This window comes from Epinephelus moara, chromosome 19 (assembly GCF_006386435.1).
Source record: "Epinephelus moara isolate mb chromosome 19, YSFRI_EMoa_1.0, whole genome shotgun sequence".
In the NCBI taxonomy this organism is placed as follows: Eukaryota; Metazoa; Chordata; class Actinopteri; order Perciformes; family Serranidae; genus Epinephelus; species Epinephelus moara.
The window spans coordinates 8,000,571-8,020,919 of record NC_065524.1 but is presented as its reverse complement, the minus strand read 5'-3'; the positions used below and the strand labels follow the sequence as shown (position 1 = coordinate 8,020,919).

The 20,349-nt window shown below is 41.7% G+C and overlaps 1 protein-coding gene across 2 annotated transcripts; it reads left to right on the top strand.

Annotated features, from left to right (window-relative positions):
- Nucleotides 1-604: 604 nt before the first annotated feature.
- socs5b (suppressor of cytokine signaling 5b) lies at nucleotides 605-18,044 on the top strand. 2 transcript variants are annotated; one of them, XM_050071443.1, is made up of 3 exons: nucleotides 605-1,205; nucleotides 5,928-6,006; nucleotides 9,786-18,044. In XM_050071443.1, exon 3 carries the CDS (start codon nucleotides 9,805-9,807, stop codon nucleotides 11,491-11,493), a length of 1,689 nt encoding a protein of 562 aa, XP_049927400.1. In that variant the 5' UTR covers nucleotides 605-1,205; nucleotides 5,928-6,006; nucleotides 9,786-9,804; the 3' UTR covers nucleotides 11,494-18,044. The 2 variants fall into 2 exon arrangements, with proteins under 2 accessions (XP_049927400.1, XP_049927399.1); XM_050071442.1 differs by lacking the exon at nucleotides 5,928-6,006 and having other exon boundaries at nucleotides 613-1,205.
- Nucleotides 18,045-20,349: the final 2,305 nt, after the last annotated feature.

Genomic DNA, 20,349 nt, shown 5'->3' with positions numbered 1-20,349 from the left:
TGCTAAGTTTTTCTGAGTTGGAATATTGCCTGGCCCTATGGGCGGATAAGGAGACAGTGGGCCCCTGGGCACAGATATGCCAAGAGCCCCACTGCCTCTCCTACAGAAACACAGAGATTTTGTGGTGGTTTTGCATATCTCTTTAGTCATGATGCATCTTTTTGTGGTTCTGAGTCAGTGGTCAGTTTGTGCCTCCTTATGGTTCCTTTGTGTCTTTTGAAGGTAATTTTGTGTCTTTTGTGGTCATTTTTGTTGCATTTTTGTGTCTCCTTGTGGTTCGTATGTGTCTTTTTGTAGTTATTTGTGTCTTTTTGAGGTAATTTTTGTCTTTTTGGGGTCATTTTATGTGGTCATCTTTTGTGGTCATTTTTGTTGCTTTGTAGTCCTTTTTTGTCTCTTTGTGGTTGTTCTATTTGTTGTAGTTTGTGTCTCTTCCTAGCTGGTTGGTGTTAATTTGAAATCTGACATTTTGCAGGTGAGGGCCAGGGGGGCCACTGACACTTTGGGCCCCTGGGCCACCCTGGTAGGCCTGCTTGTTAGGCTGTTGGAGCACCAATATACACTGTCATGTCTTCCCCCCCAAAAAGGAAAGCTGGGTTCCAAAAAAAAAAACTCTTCTCTTACCTGGATGACATCAGTGAGTCAGTGGCCCTGCTGTAACACCACCAGCATCACTTCACCTCTCCACGTTTCCAAGTAGCTGCCTGTGGAGAGCCTCATCCTCCTCTCTCGTTCATTGGTGACACGAGACGCCCATCACGGGGAGCCAGCTGCAGGGCATTCCCTATCCGCGTGCTCGGTCGGAAATGGCCCCCTTTTCCCTTTCCTCCATTGGACTGAGCCGCTGTCAGTCGGTTTCCCTCACGCTCAACACCGTCCGCCTCTCCGGTTCTCTGTCTGCTGAGACCGCCGTCATATTGGCTGCTAGGAGCAGCAGCGACCACGGCAGAGAAGAAGACCCCCACCATGATGAAGAACGGGTTGTCGCGGCGGTTAAAGAATAATTTAGCTTTTTAAATAATTTTGATTAGTATTTAACGAATGAATTTAAAAATATTCGGGATGATACCATCAAGTATCCGCGTACGTTTAGTGCTTTCATCCGACACCGTGGTCCGCAAGGGGGATGTATGCCTGACTTCTCTTAATAGCCATTTTTTGCAGACAAAGAGAGCTGTTGAATAGGGCTTTCAAAAGGCACACGGGTAAGATATGATTTCGAGAAACACACCACTACTTGTCACGCAGGTCACATTTATCTGCTCACCATCTTTAAGCAGCACTGCACCTCTTGATTTATTTGTGTAATTTTTTGTGTCGCTTTTTCATAAGCTAACACGCTAACCCCGCTAGCTGCCTGGTTAGCTGCGGCTAGCTAAAACGCTAGAAACTCCCATTCTAGGAAATGCTAACAGTTAGCATTTTTGACAGCTCGTAAGCCTGAACCGCAAGTTAGCGAAGCAGTCTGCATTTAGCTCCAAGCTAGCTCATATGTTGCCAGCCAACAGAGGACAGTTTCAAATTTGTCTCTGAAAAATATTACACTGCTGACTAAAGTCAATAAGCTAAGTTTATAAATCTGAACTCCGCTAACGTTATCTCATTAGCTGTAACGTTAGCAACATTTAGCGGTGTACTGGGACTGGCTGTGGATGGTGAACATTAACGTGTTAGCAAGTCAGCTAACTTGGCTGGGACCAGTGAAAAGTGGGGCCTCCAGAAACGTTAAGGCCTCCCAACCATTGCTGTAACCAGCTATAATAACGTTATAGCTCGATAGGTGTGTGTTTTCTATTGACATTGAAGTTAGCGGTAAATCATATAATCGGTTATGGTAGTAAGCGTAAGTAGTAAGTGTAATGAAACTGTACTGTCCACGTCAATCTGAATTACAAGATCATATTCAAACGAAGGCAGGTTTTGTATTGTAGTTAATGTAGTTAACTTTAACTCTGAAGAGGGTTTGTTTTAAAATGCTGGTCAGGGTATGTTTTTTCACTTAATTTAACTTGACTGAACTAAACTGAGATTCATATTGGGACTGACTTGAGTGTTTTTTTGATTGAATGTTGAGCACAAACCACTAACAACGAGCATAATAAATGTTATTCAAACAATATTGCAGTGTTAATACACTGCTGAACAGCAATGTAATGTTGCGTTGTAGGGATATGTATTTTGTGCATATTCTGCTTCTATTAGAAAAGTTTATATTTCAGCCATTAATCCATCCTGGGGAGGAAAAACCTGGATAGTTTGCCATATCAACATCACTAGTAAAAGTTTAAATATTGCTAAGATTTGAAGGACAGGAAGAATTAGAGCGATTTATGAGTCATTTACAGACCCTGTGTGGCTTCTTGCCAACCCACATATCTTTCAGAATGCAAAACGCTGCAAATATCTCATTAACTCTGGTCTGGTCTGAGTAGAGAAGGCGTCCTCCCTTAATCTTGTCTTCTCTACAGCCCTCTCTAGATCAGTATGATCCCAGGAGAATGGGTGTGTTGGGCTGCCGGAGAGCATAAGTAGCCTAGTTCTGTTTCAGGGCGGCTTTGAATGGTGGTGGACTGGATCGCGCTATTGGTGTGGCTATTGTTATCAATGGCAGCAGTCATAGAGAATTATATAGGACGATTACAGTTTTAAATAATTGAATTAGTTTAGCAGAGGTCATTCTAGGCGGAAATCTGCAATATGTGATGCCTTAGTGTCGTGTGTCCTGTTGTAGGCATAAAATTGAACTTCTAGGTTATAATGTTGCATAAATAATTAGAGCAAGAATTAGACTTTATTATAATTTAGCTACTTTGCGGTGGATCACCAAAAAAGTACAACCATTCATGTAGTGACAAATCTCATCACCACTATGCTATTATTGTTGTCTGTTTTTGAATAGCTCCTTAAGTTTATTTTACATGTAATCAGAATGAAGCCAAGTTATCAAGGACACAGGGCAGATTAGCTAATTAACACACGGTCAGTTTTTGGTTTTCAGTGGTCATTCCTTCACATTTATAGTATTTCATTTATCTTCGTGGTACCACTCCTAGCATTCTGTCTCTTTGTTTGTAACGTTAATCTTCTGAGTTCTTGGTAAGTGAATATTACTAAAATGAATAGTCGAACAAATAACACATGTATATTTTTTCTAATGTATGCATAATTTTGTGGTGATTGAGCATGTGGTGGATAGGAGTACACTAGCTAGCATGTTTTATTTCCTGTCAAGGGACTTCCATTATTGCCTATACTTTTTTGTTAAATTGTGGCAACAGTCATTGAGTCAAGTTATAGACATGTTTTTATCATACTTGGGCAAACTTAACACAGTTTTGGAGATCATGGCCTCTTCAAGCCATGTGTCTTAGTCACTGGAACTTTTCATTGTTTGTGTTTTTGAGGCGTTTAGCAAGCTGAGGGATAAAACACACCAACCCGGATGGAAAATCCAGCCTCTCAAGATGTAGCTGATACAACATTAGCCTCACAATTCCAGTTCATCTTGGAGGGAAAACAGCAGGGTGTGAACATGCAGTTTTAGTTCATAGATCAGTGTTTTCATGTTGGCAGTACAATTCCAGAATCAAGACAAATGGCAAATTTAGGTTGTGGCCAGTAAGACTTTGTGCTCCAACAAAAACTTTGACGAGTGAGAGACGGTTGTTTGCATGTTTTGCTTTCTAAAATCGAATTGGCTGTACAAATGGTTCAAGTACATTTTGAGCCATGTTGCTGCTTTGGTGAAACCTTTGATTGCCTGTCCAAGTTAGACAGTTTGAACCCCAAAGGTTTTTATAAGGAATTGTCAAGAAGACTGTTGGTATGCCATTGAGCCACCATACTGAAATCATACTCAAATAACAAAACGGCAGTAAATATGCATCATGTGGTATTGTAGTAGATGCATTGCTTAAATTTTAGTTTAGCAGATTTGATGATATTGTATTACATGGTTTATAAAAGTGTATTGGCACATATTTACAATAAAGATGTGTAAGAAGCGTATTGTACTTATTTAACTCATAAGTATCTTTTCTTTAAATCGTCAGTCACACTGTCAGATAGTTGTAGTAAGAACTTTGAAACCAAATGGTTAAAATAATTTATAACTTGAAGGAGTTTACCGTAAATGGTAACTGTTAAGAATGGGACAGCAAGTAGCCTAATAATTATTTTCATCATCGATTAATGTTCCGATTATTTTTGCATTAATTGTTTGATTTATAAAACATAAGTATATGATTTTAAAAAATAACACTACCACATCCTACAGTACTAGTGTTGTCACAATTCTGGAAATTTAAACTTAATACAGTGCCTTGGAAAATAGTAGTATCTGATACCATTTTCAATACCATGGGAAAAAATTGACATTGGGGACATTCAAGTTCTTTTTTTATTAAGAGATAAATATAACAAGGCTATACTATGTCAAGAACTTTTTTTGTTTAGTGGCAGAGAACAGCAGAATAACTGTAGTAAACATTGATAAGAGAGAGAAAGAAAGCAGAGCTGGTACTGGTGTGTCGATACTGCAGGAAATGAGTATTGGAAGTTTCAGATATTTAGAATCGATATGTGATGATAAATTGATATATTTGACAACACTGTTACAGCACAAAGTGGACGTCATTATATACAATAATACAGTGTTATATTGTACGATTGTACCAAGAAGAGCAGCAAATTCTCAATATGAGAACAGTCAAATGGTGTTTCTTCCATTATCAAAATAGGCGGCAATTAATTTTTTCTTTATCGTCTGATTAATTGACTACTTGTTGCAGCTCTCATTAAGTTAGATTTTCAATAACAGCTCATTCAAGATTTACTTAGTTGGCACAACATACTTTGTGCATGCCAAGGACAGCTGAAATTGGGTACACTGTGGAGAGTTTCCTTAACATGAGGAACTAAGATCAGAGTAGTGTTGTCACGATACCAAAATCTTTGTTTCGGTACCAATACCAATATGAATTTCGATACTTTTCGATACTCTTCTGTACTTTTCCTAAGGAAAAGTCCTTTTGGATACAAACCGTTAGAACAATAAATAGTAGGGGTGTAACGGTACCAAAAAAAATCATGGTTCGGTAAGTACCTCGGTACGGACGTCACGGTTTGGTTGCTCAAATGTTTCACTAAGTTGGTGTTGTCTCGTGTTGTCTCCCTTTGCGAGGCAGACTTTCTCTTGGGCCAGCTGCGAATGTTGATACAGGTGTTGTCATACACACCACTTGTGCAATCTGTGCTCCAATAGGAACAAGAAAGGCGTTTGTGTGCATAAATGAGTAAAATAAATTAACTAATGAATTGAATCAATTTCAAAGTACCGGTATTTTCCAAATGCAGTATAGTACCGTTTGGAATACTCTAGTACCGCGGTACTATTTTAGTACCGGTATACCGTGCAACACTAGATCAGAGCCTGTGGTACTGGCACAGTGCCAGTTGTTTTCTATACAACAGGAATGACCAAAAAAAAAAAGGTGTTGCTTACCTCGATGGCATGTTGCAGGTTTGAGTTCAGCCAAACTAGTGTTACCTCCTCTTACCTGTAGCATGTAATCAAAACAGTTTACAGTGAGTGCTGCTTTCTCTGTTGCGCAGTATCCCACAATTTTTTATCGCATCGCGGTCTTGTCAGGACTTAAAGGCACCCCTTTTTCTTTACCTGAATAAATGCATTTAAAGGAGCAGTGTGAAGGATTTAGTGGCATCTAGCGGTGAGATTATGGATGGCAACTAGGCATTGGACGATATGAAAGTTTCACATTAGGATTGTCCTGGCCACGATAAATGTCCAGATAACTGCCAAAACATGCTTAATACTCCTTAAATATCACTAAAACATACTGGAATTACTTAACCTTATTATTACTTGTATTCACTTTATTGTGAATGTTTTTTGTTTTGATTTGCAGTAAAATCGTTTATCATCCCATCCCTAATTGCAGCCAACTGAATACCCCTTCCCTCACCTCTCGCTACGGTGGCCTTCAGGTAACGTAAAAATGTGAAAGGTCCTCTGTAGTGCCAGTGTTTGGTTTGTCTCTTCTGGGCTACTGTAGAAACATGCCAGTGCAACATGGCAGACTTTGTGAAAAAAGACCCATTCCCTAGATATGAGGGGCTCATTCTAAGCTAACCAAAACACAATTCTTAGTATCACTGAGATTACACACTAATGAAAACATTGTTAAGAATATTATATTCCATTTCTGCCAATCAATCCTTGAATCCTTCACACTGCACCTTTTAAAGGCTATGGTCCTTTAAATGCACCAATGCAGCACTGATCAGTTGACAGTAATCTTTTTCTTTTTTTAATTTAGTAAGGCCACATGTAAAATGAATATTGTGTCATTCATGGAATTACTATGTTTTGGTATTTAAATTGTAAATTCAATTATTTAATTGTGCATGCCCATGCCACAAGTTCTATTGAGACTTAATAAAAACAAATATTGGTAATGATTAATTACGAATATGCTCACCAATTAGATAATAAGCCTTTGCAAGTTTTTATTATGAAAGCTCTGTGACATCACACCAACAATTTTTGCCTGAAATTGCAGACCTTGGAAATAACATTCACAGTTAACCCCAAAATTAAAAACACATTTTTCCTCTCACCTGTAGTGCCATTTATCAATCGAGATTGTTTTGGTGTACGTTGCCGGGTGTTGGAGTTACTGGCCGTAGAGATGTCTGTCTTCTCTCCAATATAATGGAACTAGATGGCACTCGGCTTGTGGTGCTCAAAGTGCCAAAAAATACATTTAAAAAAACACAACAGTAATGTATTTTTCTAGGAATCAAGACCACTTTTCTCAAAATAATCCACAGACCTTTATTTCTATCGAACTACACCTGCTGACTGGATCACTGTGCAGAAGGAATCATACATCTGCTGCTAGCTCACCTGTTGCCACTAAGCTGGCTAATATTATAGCTCAGCCAAGGAGGACGCCATAAATGTTTACATCTCGTGCTGTTTTGAGAAAAAGCCTCTCTTTTATGAGTAGATGCACGCTTCCTTCTGTGCCATGATACAGTTGGTGGGTGTAGTTTTTAAGAGAGAAAGTAGTTCCTACATGAAACTGCTCACAACAAGGTCTGTGGATTATCTTGAGTAACCAGGTCATGATTCCTGGAAAGAGACATTGCTGTTGAGTTTTTCAAATGTATGTTTGCTGGTGCTTTGAACACCAGAATCCAAGTGCCATCTAGCTCCATTATAATGGAGAGAAGGCAGACATCTCTACAGCTGATATCTCCAAAACTCACACCAAAACAATCTAGACTGATGATTAGCACTACATATAAGAGGACAAATGTGTTTTTGATTTTGGGTGAAATGTCCATTAAAATAATACGATCTAAAATGTAATGAAATTCATCTGACATTTTGTTCATGCAGGAGATGAAAATCTAATTTCTATGCATCAAAAATTATGATCATTTGGTAATCAAATCTAGTTGCAGAATAACTCCCAGCCACAGCTTGGAGCACTTAACAACTTGCTAAGGAGTATTCTGAAACAATGTGTGCTGCAGTGATGATACGGGGCTCATTGTTTATAGCAGGGATGAAATTTTAAACACAGTTTAAAGCAAGTTTAGTTATTGTAATTTGTACCAGACATATTGTTTTAAGTGTAATTAACTTTAAATAAAGGCATACAGATGTTACTACTATCCAGTCCATGAGGAAAGTGATTTCTAACACTTACAAGTTTGCTGAATTATCATTGAGTGTTGAAAAGCATTTGGGTGCTTTGCTTTGGATGTTGTTCATTTGAAGTGTAGTTTATGACTGGAGCTCCAGCTCAAGTCAGGGGTAATCAGATTGGAAGTATAGTCAGTTACTGTGAATTTTTGTACTGACACTACCCCTTGAGAAAATAAAAGGAAGACATCTAACAGACCAGACAATGCCCAACACTTACTCAGGCTTATTGTGCAGATACACATGGAGCGCAGAACAGGAGATGAACCACAGCAAGTGAGTCATTTGGTGATGCATCTTAACTGTGTGGATAAGAGAGAATTTTTTCATTGCAACAAAATTATTGCAGGCTGTTTTGTAGGCGTATGTATTGCAAACATGGAAAGACAGTCAAGCAGAGAGACGTCATCTTTTGTAAGTACACAGCAGGTCAATAAGGGGGATGACACTGACGTCATTTTGTTAGTGATAGCCTTGGAACTGCCCTCAGCAAATCAACTTAATCAGTTGTGTGCTGTGGACCAGTCTGGTTTCCTGTGCATCACAGAACCCTTGTCTGTCACAGATGACTGTGCAAAGCCATAATGTTTATACCAATGTTACGAGGCAAACTTAAATCTGTAGGCAGGTCGACACAATGCCTGGTAGTCAGATAGCTGCTTTTGGCCCAGAGGCAGACAGAAAAGAAAAGAAGTGGGTGGGAAGGAGAGAGACAAGCTACAGTGGGTCCAACATCCTTCATTGTGTGCCTCTAGCTTAGTAAATCGCACGTGCAATTAAATTTTCAACAAGAACACCCATAATAGGAGTGCATGTTCTTATAAGTATTGTAAAATGCACTGCCTGCAGCTTGTACTCATGGGTAAAGTCAATGTTAGATGATTTAATCGGGTACAGTACACTTTAGTTTCCTTCAAAATTTGAATAAAACTTGTTTCAGAGATAAATGTCCAAACAGTGAGTGTTGTAATTTACTTGAAGGTCTAAAGAGCTAAAACACCATTGTGAAGATTTGCATATGTGTTTGGGTTTGGATATTTTGTAGATTGGTAAATTAATCAAGTATCTGACTTAGAGTTTTAGTGGTATTCTGGTTTCACGGCATACCTTGATATGAAAAGCAGCTGTCATCATGCCATGTACAGTTGCTTATCTATGATATGAAGGAAAAAAATGAAACCAGACGAAGAATCTCCCTTCCTTCTTGACTGCCTGTCAGACTTTTTACACATACTTTTATTTTAAAAAATGGTTTCAAGACTCACTTAAAGGAGAGTTCAACCAACAAAAAAAAGTATATTTCATTCCACTCAGGGTCAAATAATTGTGTTATACCGCATATGTGATACCAGGAAACCTTGATATTTTCTGAGGCAGTTATTGTACTGTGAAAATCCCATACCGTTGCAATCCTAACCTTGTCTGCTGCAGTGATTTGGATTCACCGGCAACACCAGAATGTGTACCCTCATAAATCCATGAAATCCAGTGTCTGAAACTGCTGCATTTTGGAATCCTTCCATGATTTGTGTTTGGCAAGCCACCTACCTGTGGTGACTGCTAACTGTAAAATTTGCACCATTCGCCTGCAATTTGGTGCTGCTACCTCCAAATCCCTGTCAAATTCTAGTAGAGTGATAAATCAATGGCATATGTGAGTGTGTATGTGCATGTCCATGTGCCCTGTCTGCTGCTGTTACAGGGAAAGTTTTTGGTCAGGTCTAGACTGGCTCTGTAATACAGTACATACCAGCAGATCAGCTGTGAGCAGATCCTGGGTTCATTTATAGCTGTGGCCTTGTGTCCCTGCACGTCTGCCTGGCAACTCCTAACTCTGCTGTTCCAGCTACTCAAGCTCACCCACCTCTCAGACACTTTGGCCCCGTTATACTCGCACCATGTCTAATTACTAGATACACAGCAGTCTGGGGAATTTAAATGTAGGGCATTCTTTATGCAGCTTGTGCCTCAGTGTTAAATGTAGGCACCATTGCTGTTGCAAGATTTCTCCACCTGTGACTTAATCAGTTTTGTCTCCTGTTATCTGCAGGTCCCAGGGGCTCCTATTGATGAAGAAAGTGGGCAACATGTGGAGCAACCTGAAGAGCAAATGCCAGACACTCTTTCACAACAGCAGTTCAGGACCCAGTGAAAGCAGGGTTGAGGCCGATGCCGTCCACTGTGTGGTGGATATTGGCCAAGGCAGCTCAGGTGAACCTCAGGCATCAGGAGCCTCTAGTCCAACTCGGAGCCTTCTGCCAGTGCCAATGGTAACAGCAGGACGCCGCCATCATAACTGTGTGTCGGATATCCCACAGATTGTAGAGATTACAATTGACAAGGACACTGAGGATGTGCGGGGGGGATCAGGTGGTGTTCCCCTGGCCCGGAGAGACTCCTATTCCCGTCATGCTCCTTGGGGGGGCAAGAAAAAACACTCATGTTCCACTAAAACCCAGAGCTCTCTGGAAGCAGATAGGCGGTCTGGGCGCTTACGGGGGAGTGGGAACCGTAGGGACAGGCGCTATGGAGTCAGCTCCATCCAGGAGATGAGTGACTCTGTATCTGGAGGACGCAGTCTGAATGCTCGGTCTTTGCGCCAGCGGCTAAGTGATACAGTAGGGCTTTGCTTACCCCTGCCCGCTCGCAGACGCTCCCGCTCATCTAAGAACCCGGTCACCTCCAAACGTAAGATTCACCTGACAGAGCTCATGCTGGAGACCTGCCCCTTCCCACCAGGCTCAGACCTTGCTCACAAGTGGCACTTGATCAAGCAACACACAGCACCGGTCAGCCCGCATTCCTCCACTGCCCTGCTGGATGCCTTTGACCCGGCCCACCCCTCTCCTGAGGATGAGGAGGAACGTCTGCGTGAGCGTCGCAGACTAAGCATCGAGGAAGGTGTGGACCCACCACCTAATGCACAGATCCACACCCTGGAGGCCTCAGTGCCGGGCTCCTCTCTCTACAAACTGGGACCAAAGATGGCTCCCGGCATGGGAGAGGCCTCTGGGGATGGCCGGGCCTCAGGCGCTGGCAGCTCTGTGGGTGCTGGATTATCAGGGGCCTGTGCGCAGGTGTTGGGGGCTGCAGCATCAGCTCAGGACTGTGACTCTGAGGAGGATTCGACCACCCTCTGTCTGCAGGCCAGGAGGCCCAAGCAGAGGCACGCCTCTGGGGATGGTCACCTGAGCAGGCAGCAACCTGGGCCCTGGAAGGTTCACACCCAGATAGACTACATCCACTGCCTGGTGCCAGACCTATTGCAGATCACAGCTCTGCCCTGCTACTGGGGCGTGATGGACCGCTATGAGGCTGAGGCACTGCTGGATGGACGGCCAGAGGGCACCTTCCTGCTCCGTGACTCAGCCCAGGAGGACTACCTCTTCTCTGTTAGCTTCCGCCGTTACAACCGCTCACTGCACGCCCGCATTGAGCAGTGGAACCACAACTTCAGCTTTGACGCTCATGACCCTTGTGTTTTCCACTCTTCCACCGTGACAGGACTGCTGGAGCACTACAAGGATCCCAGCGCCTGCATGTTTTTTGAACCGCTGCTTACGGCGCCTCTCCATCGGACCTTTCCCTTCGGCCTGCAGCACCTGGCACGAGCCGCCATCTGCCGCTGGACCACTTACGATGGTATAGGCTCTCTGCCGCTGCCCCCTGCCTTGCAGGACTTCCTCAAGGAGTATCACTATAAACAGAAAGTACGAGTTCGCTGGCTGGAGAGGGAACCGCCACTCAAGGTCAAATAGGGTGGGCTTCTCCATTGCCTGTACACACACTGCAGGAGGATTACAGAACTTAAGAAATTCCTCATTAGCCAGTTAGAGGCTATACTGACATGGCTCTCTGTCTGGTGAGGGATGGAATTTAAATGTAACAAGCTATACAAGATTCATTCTAATCTTTGTTTTAGTTATTACTTACATCACGGAAAATACATATGATTATATTCAGTATAACGCTGTCTGGCAAGCACATGTTTTTGTGTTGAACAGGTTGTTTTGACAGGGAGGGAAGGCACAAATATCAGTGCTTTGTGTCTTTTCTCTCCTGCTTTGTGCTAAATGTCTGCCTGATCCCACAACATCACCCTGCCTGTAGACCTGCCTGCATGCCTCCCTTATTCATCCCAAATTGCTATTTAGGCCCACATGGCTACATTGTACAGTTCACTTAGTGCTTTCTCTATTTTTTTTTCTTCCTTAGCTTGTCAAAGCACCTAGTGGAGCACCTTCCCAAGAGGGTTTTAATATGTGTGTGGGTTGAGAGGGCATCTGGAGATGCTATTGTTATATTGCAGTCAGAGCTTGTCCCATGGATTGAGCTACATAAGGCACATTCTTTGCCATCTCTTTGCACGCGTGAGCATCAGCTAAGCCAGGGACAGATTCTGAGAGGGTCCATAGAGTTCAGGACAGCACATCAGGGAAATGAAGTGCTTTCTAAGGACCATTGTTACAGTTGTCACAGCAGTCAGTTAGTTCTTCATTGGTCATAGACTCTTGAGCTAATTGCACACTTTTGTGCATGTATGCACACAGCTCATTACACCCTGTATGAAATTAAGCTACTAGGGTAACATTTTGAACAGTCTGGTGTCTTTATGGAATTCTGTTATGATTTTATAATGTTTAGTTTTACACCTGCTTCCTTCAGTTAGCATCTTTTGGTGGCATCTAGCACACAGAAAGCTTCGGCCCTCCGTATCCTGGTTGGTTATTTTTCTTCACCAGACTCTTGTAACATTGAAGCAGATAGCTTTGCACTTTGGTTACTGTAAGGGAAGCTAACAAGTCTTCTCAAAGGAATTGTGGGCACGTATGACAAGCTGTAGGTGAAGACAAAAGCTGAAAATTCAAAATGCCAGCGCCCCTTTAAACATGACAAGGCTGGATTCTAAATGGGCAGGAGAGCTAGCCTCTAATGATACTTCAAAGACTTAACAAGAATCTGCTTGTTAAAATTGTAAATGGCAACTCACTGGATTAGATTACAGTGCCCTTTTCCTCCATAATTTAGATTTCTTTCAAAAAATCATGTCAAAATGTGATGAGCTGTTTTTAAGAAAAGCATTATGTCACCATCAGGAAAGACGTGATATAGCCTTTTCTTTGGTGTTGATGTCGTCCATCTTACAACTATATAACTATAAGGTCTCAACCCCAAGATATCCCCTCATTGCCTGGTTGCATTTATAGTCATAGTGAAAGCATTGAGTGCAGGCAACACTCAACTCTCGAGAGGTTGGCATATCTTTGAGAGCTTTAGTTATGTAATCTGAATGATTTCAGTTTTGTTGCATGGGACAAAAGCACTGCTGGCTAGCCGGTCATTTCTGTTTTGTTCTCATTGTGAAGAGAAAATAAGTGTAACCTATGTGCCTTTTTATAGAAATTGTTCCATAATCAGTTGCTTTGTAGTCCAAACCTGCAACAGGAGGTGCTTCAACACAGTCCACTTAGACACCATCAAATGAGACTAAAGAGGATAATAACACAGAGGTGCATGAGCTGTAAGCTCTCTTACTCATGGTGCACGTTAAAATTTTTCTAACGGATAAAATTTCAGTGGTGCTATGTTGGTTAAACTATGACAGATTATTGAAATGATGAGTTCTACATTAGTTACATCTGTTCTCACTCACTAATGCATGCATTAGTCTCTCGCCACATTATGGCCTGTATGATAGTATTAGGTTGTTAGTGGGTCCAATGCCAGCCCTACTGTAGCATATTTCAGTTAAATATATTGATGTCCAGCCGTCACATGTCTGGGTTGTAGTCTGCAGCTTGACATACAGATCCTAATTAGAGGGCATGAAGGTTAACTCTTTACAGTGAGAGTTTTGATCCATCCTCCAATGGCATTGCCCCAAGTTGGACATCAGCAGCAGTGTATAATCTAACTCATCAGCAACAGCGTTTGTTCTATCTCTTAGTAATAATACACATTACCTGACTTTAAAAAAAAAAAGACTGGAAAGTATGTGATGAAAACCCAGCCGATAATGTGTAAAACTAAAATAAGCTGAAACACACAAGATCATGATCAATGGAAAGCTTAATTTATAAAGGTGTCAAACTAGTTCATATTTTAGTTAGTGTGCATGTGCGCTCATGTGTCTGTCAGCCCACACGTGTTAAAGGTTATTGTAGTTCTCATTAGTAAGGATGAATCATGAACAAATGTCAGTGTGTTTCTTTGCCCCTGAATATCTGAGCCTGTGACCAAAGCTCTTGTACACACCTATGTGTAATAACTAGTAGGCTAAAGCTTGTTTATGTGCTCAGTGGTGTTAGAATTACGCTAAATTATATTTTCGATTTACAAACTAGTGAAAGCTAGTTCCATACTACAGTATGTTAGACTGCTCTTCTTTGTTAATATATTCCTGGGGGTGAACATGGCCCTGTCAAGCTCACACCTACACCCTGAAATTTAACGCTGAACACCCTCTCTCTGCCAGACTATTACCATATTTTCACTTATTCATCAGGCAGGAAACAATACATTTCTTATGCAGGTGGTTAAACATATTTGGTATAGGCATAAGGATTAAAGATTCTCATATCTCAATGACCAATTTTAACTTTCTCTACTGCATTGTGAACTGATCAGAATATAGCAAACATTTCTTCACATAAAAATCCCAAACATTTTCCACTGCCCTGCACTTTGTTCTCAGAAAGCTTGAATATGGCATGTTAAATCACCTTTATGTGTTAGAGTGGCAGGAGTGTGTGTTAAGTGGAGGGGAATAAGGTTGACATTTGAGTTGCTTGTATGTGCACTTTGTTGTTTCAGGATTTTTAGCATCCACACTGTCAAATAGAAGAAATATATGTCTATTTGAAAACCCACACACATCATACTATGTTGCTCACTGTCACCTGTCTACCATGCTACTGCCAGTGCCTAGCAATAGCATACAACTCCTTACAGTGCCCCACCCCACTCGCAGGCACTAATCACAGGCTAATTTTACCATGTTGGGATATAAATTTACTGGGAACTAAAAGGGCCACTCTGTGTTGCCTTATGGCTGCTGTGTGGCTGAGGGAGGCCTTTTTTATTATTGTATCCAACTGCTCTCTCTCCATCTGGCCACATCCCTAACATCACTGTGCTGATGTGGAGGTGACTGTGGTGGAGGGTGAACTAAGGCCTGTTTGTCCTCCCCTCTACTCTCTATCCAACCCTGTTAGGGCAATGTTAGCCAGAAGTTAACTTTAAGGAGCCAGGAGGTGGAGAGATGGAGCTGGCTTCCTGTTGTGGCAACGGCTTGCTCACAGAGAGGGCTAGGGATTTGTTGAAGTAAATAGCACTTTAATTGTGTATTTGTGTTCTACAGTGTAGTCTGCAAGTATAAGGACAGGGACAGGTTTTTCGCTGTGTTGGCTCTTTACTCCAGCATATTGGATTTAAAATGACAGTTGGGCTAAGTGACAACTTAAGGCTTTGATTTGCAGACATATTGGGTGAACATGGTGGGGATTGTACTGCTTATGTACAAAGGCCCCCACTTTTAAAAACTTAAAAACTTTAATCAACCTAAATCATTCATCAGGGGTGGGCGATATGACCAAAATCTTGTATTACAGTATATGTAATATTATGTCACGAATACAGTCAGTTTTTTAATTGGCCTCACTTACTTAGCCCTAACTTTTTTTGTCCACCTGCCACTGTGGCTGATCGATTCCAAAACCTACTAGCTTCTCAGTAGATTATCGTTGATTTTTTGGCTCTTATTTTAACACCATTTAGCTGGGGGCCGGTGCTTATTTTCAATGCTGGTAACAGTATATATCATGAGACAGCTATTGTTCCATAGATTTGATGTAGAAATGGTTTAAAATGACCATACTTCATTACATTTGGGTTTTTTTTATTTGGAACTTACATACAAGCAAAATAAAACTGCCTAACATGAGACAACACAACTCAAGAGTAAAACTTATTCTTTTTTTTGCAAATGAATGCTTTAAGGTTCTTGAACAGTTAAGTTTTCTCTATTGACAACTTCACTCTCTTCCTCCATGTCTGCCCAAATCACATTTCCTAGCGAGGCAGTTAAATTTGCAAAATCCAGCCCTGATTTGTTACATGGCCTGATAGCTCCCGTGGTAGAAACGGTATTGCCAAATCTTTGGACGCATTTCTACCGTCACAAAGTATACCATCATATCGCCAAACCCTGAGATTTAGTATTTGGTTAAACATCTTTTGCAATCATAGCTGAATTCTGTGAAGCACATCCCCATGAGCTGACACTATGGTGATGTTGTGCAAGGCGTGTCAGTGCCGTCATCTCTATTCTTGCTTGTTTTGGTAATTTTTTGCCAATCTGGTCTTAAGCAAGTAGGAACGCTCAGTCGCACTGAGGTCAGGCCAGTCAAGCTAATTCTGTCTTGGCCCTCACTGATTGACTTGTCTGTATGTTACAGATTATTGTTTGTCTGCTTTAACTAAAGTTTGCATATTAAAAGAGCTGTGATTGTCACTCTGTACATCCAACATGGATTTAAATGCTCAAATTAAAAGCTGTGAGTTGGTACTTTAACCTTATCGTAATCATTTCACAATCAATATGCTGCACTACAGAGCCAAAACTGAAAAGTTCCTGCTGTCCAAATATTGATGGACAGCACTGTTTGTGTTTTAGCTCAAAATGGCGAGACTTGTGTGAGTGTTAACAAAAAGCCGGCGGTCCTGAAATATTTCACTTATATTCAGATGTTGTAAGCTGTGTCGATGGAGTTGCGTTCTCCTCCATGCTGCAGACTTGGTGCATGCGTGTGTGTTGTGCGGGAGTATATTAGTGTATGGACAGAGCCACACGGAGGGTTCCAGTGGAGGGGATGCAGAGTCGACTCGACTGTGAGGGGTGATGACAGTGACTCCTATGAACAATGCTTCTCTGCCCCCACCCCCAACCCCTTATTCTCAGGCAGGCCCATTGCAAGGAGAGTCCCAGGACCCTCTCAACCCAGTTTTCCCCATGGGAAATATCTGACATTAACCGTAGCACATGTTTGCCATATAACCCGTAGATTTAGGAGAGGGGAAAAAAAAAAACATTGTATGTATGATGAATGATGGAGTTATGTAATAGGAGCCTGATGAAAAGATGTTTTATTCTTCTGTGGTGCATTAACTGTCTGGAACACATACATTTGCACACACTTGCTATCACACTTCTTCTGACACCTGCACTACCCCAGGTATTGACACACATCCACACCCTCCCACCACCACCCCATCCTAAGCCAGGGATGTGTAAACATGGACCACATTTAGCCAGCACCACCTTTCTGTGTTACTCCCCCAAAAAAGGGAATGCAAAGATGGGTGTTTATGTGTATATTCTATGTTCTTAAGAAAAACAAAATGCCATGAATTGAGCTATTTTGACCTTATATTGTCATTAGTATGACACTATTTAGCTGCACTATGAGAGCCTCGTTTGTGGCAAGAAACCACTGGGTCTGATCTGGATGAGAGAGAGGCTTGTTGTGTCGCTAGCTGTCCCACTAAACTACAGCAACACCTGGATGAAGGACATCTATCCCCCCCACCTCGGTACGACTCATGGTTTCAGCTCTTAGAGGACAAACAAAAAAAAAAGATATTTTAAACTTTTTTTTCATGTTCCCATATATATTTTAGAAAGCTGGGTTAAGTGCTATATGCAAACAGAAAAAGATGTATGAAAGAATTATTTTCCATTATTACTTCTCCCTAATATGCAATGGAGTGTAGTGTAACAATGGTTGCAATCCTCTGTCACTTTAATGCTGTATGTGCACATTGGTTGCTGTGTGGATGTGGGTGCCGAGGCAACAGGACTTGACAATGATGGGAACTAATGGTTGTCACCGCCCATGTTCCCAGACTGCCTTATTCGTTCTGACCAATCACAAGAGCCCCCCTTTAAGTCCCGGGCCGCAGCCACTGCCACAGGCTGACCAAGCTGCCGTCAGACGAATATCGCTGTTCCATTTTCTTCTGCTTTTCCTCGCTTTTCCTTTTTTCTTTCCTTTTTTTTTTTCTTTTTTTTTTTTAAATTTCTTCCGGTCAGGTAGGATTTGGAGCGTGTAAATGGCATAATCATGTTCACATTTCACTGTCTGTTCTGTGTATCTGCTTCACCATTCAAGAGAAAAAAAACAGTTGTTTTCCAGTATAACCTGTTCATTTTTAAGAGCCGTATGATGCGACACTTGTAGCTGTCACTCTTGGTGCTTGGCTTATGCTTCATTGTCTTAATATTCCAAATAAAACTGTTAAGTGTAATCCACACTGGCCCTTGATATAATATTGAGTTTGTTTTTTCTTTATCATCCCGTAATATACGCCTTGTAGTGTTCTAGCAGTGAGTCAGAGTGTGATTTGGTCAGAGTTTAGGGGGGGATATGTGGGTGTTTGATTTCAGTTAATGTTCAAGAGACAATGGTGGCTCAGCATTCAGTACATACCGAATATCTTTTTACTAAATGGTACTGGGAGTGTATTCAAGTTGCCCACCTAACATGTCTATTATCACACCTAAATCATAATTTGACTAGTGGCAGCAAAACATGGATGCAACAACACAAACTTCTGTTCCCTTTGGCTGTTTGCAAAAAACTTTAGAAAGTCAAATATGACTACAGGTTAACATGCAAATTTAAAGCATTTAGCAATGGGCCCGTACACACCAGAGTACATTCAATCTGCAGCGGAAGTAAAGACTTATTTGTTTTGATGCGAAACACACAGCTGCAGGCCTGAGTCGGGGCTTGGAAGCTATCAGGCCACTTACCTTAAGCAAATTACCAAAATAAAACTTAAGGATCTCAGTCTGTGAATCTCAAAACAGCTTCACCAGTGGGCAGCTTCAAGATGTTTATCGGATAAAGCCCTTATGGCCAGCCTGTAAGGTGCTGACCCAGAGGATGGTGGGATAACACCGCGCCTCCTGCCTGAATCAGGGCCGTGGGCAGCACCAGAAAAATGCTTGCAAAAAATGTAACTCCACTGCCTATGATTTAGAGTCAAAGAAATCAACTGCAAATGGGCAAAAGTACTGAAATTAACTCCGTCATTGTCGCTCTTGTATTATTTCGGTTTACAAATTATTTTAAGGCTTCACATCACTAACGGGAAACGGAAAACAAATGTGTGAATAAAGAATGTATAAAACAACAGCTTTCATTTAGAGCAACGCAATTAATTTATAGAAAGACGAGCACAGAAGAGAATTAAAATCTCTGGAGTCACAGGTGATACAGTATCTCCTGAGTTCTGCCTTATAGTCTCACCTACAGTGTGCAGCTGCTGGTTCAGCCTTTCTCCCCAATGGACAGATGACCCCCCGCTCCTCCTGACCGCCCGCTCAGCCATACCCACAGTCTAACTCCCTCACTGTGCCCAGCAGCAGCAGCTATGCAGACAGACACGACCAAGCTGCCTGGAACTTCACAGTTAAGTATTTGTTCATTTGAAATGAAGTATAAATAGCATGTGGGTTATCGGTTTCAAGTTAGCTACCCAAGGCTTATGAATAATTGACGCTCACCCAGGAGGAGGGAGAGGGTGAGGGTAAGGGTAAGCTACCATACAGGGCAGGAAACTTTCTGTGGGCTCAAAGAGAGGACGAGAAACCAGCAAAACTGAGGAACTACAGCACGCTCGTATCCATGCTCTCAAAACATAGCCTCAAGTCTCCTGTTAAATCCTCTGGCACACCATAATAGAAAGCAAGCAATAACTCTCCAGCAATAAGTTGTGGAATCTAGAGTTGGATGTGGGTCACTGACGATAGGAGGAGGGGGAGGAGGATGAAAGTACAGATGATGAAGTTCTTGTCAGTTTATCAGCAGGCCAAACCCACCAGATTTCATCTCAGTGTGGCCCAGTCAGCTCTGTCTGAGACGCCTCCTTATCAGCCCTGCGCGCTGGCCTCCACTGTACACTCCGCTCTATCTCTGGTTGGCACATTGAGCCGCAATAAGCAGTTGTTGTTGGCAGCAGCATCAAAAGACACGGCAAGGGTGAGAACTATCACACCGCTATCAAGATATGAGTTTTTTTGTCTGCTCTTCCTTGCCAAGAACATTATTTTGTGTTATGTGTCATTTGATAATGAGGGTTCACACAATAAATACACTGCTTTTTGGTAAGACACACTCATAATACACACTCAAATAGCCTTGTTCCATTTAAGTGTTCTCACATGCAATGTACCCTCTTTGATTTTTTTTTTTTTGCTTTGGTGTGTGAAAAATGCACCCCTTTGATAAAGTAAAATGTTTCATGAATGTCCCAAAAGTGACATTTTGGGAAATACAATCATTCACTTTGTTGCAAGGAGTTCAATAAGAGGATGATACCACTCTCATATCTGTCTGCTAAATATATATAGACAGCTAGCAGCCTTTTAGCTTAGCTTAGCGACTTGAAATTAGGAAACAGCTACAGAGGTAACAGAATCTGCCTACATGCACCTTTATAGCTCACTAATAGGTAGTAAAGAGCTTCCAGGATCTGTTCCAGAAATGATAAAACCTCATTAAAAATCTAAGTGACGTTTGTTTCAATAACTATAACTCCAGCCTTGGAAC

Excerpts from the sequence above, each read along its gene's own strand:
- socs5b (XM_050071443.1), top strand. The coding sequence starts at position 9,805 with ATGAAGAAAGTGGGCAACATGTGGAGCAACCTGAAGAGCAAATGCCAG.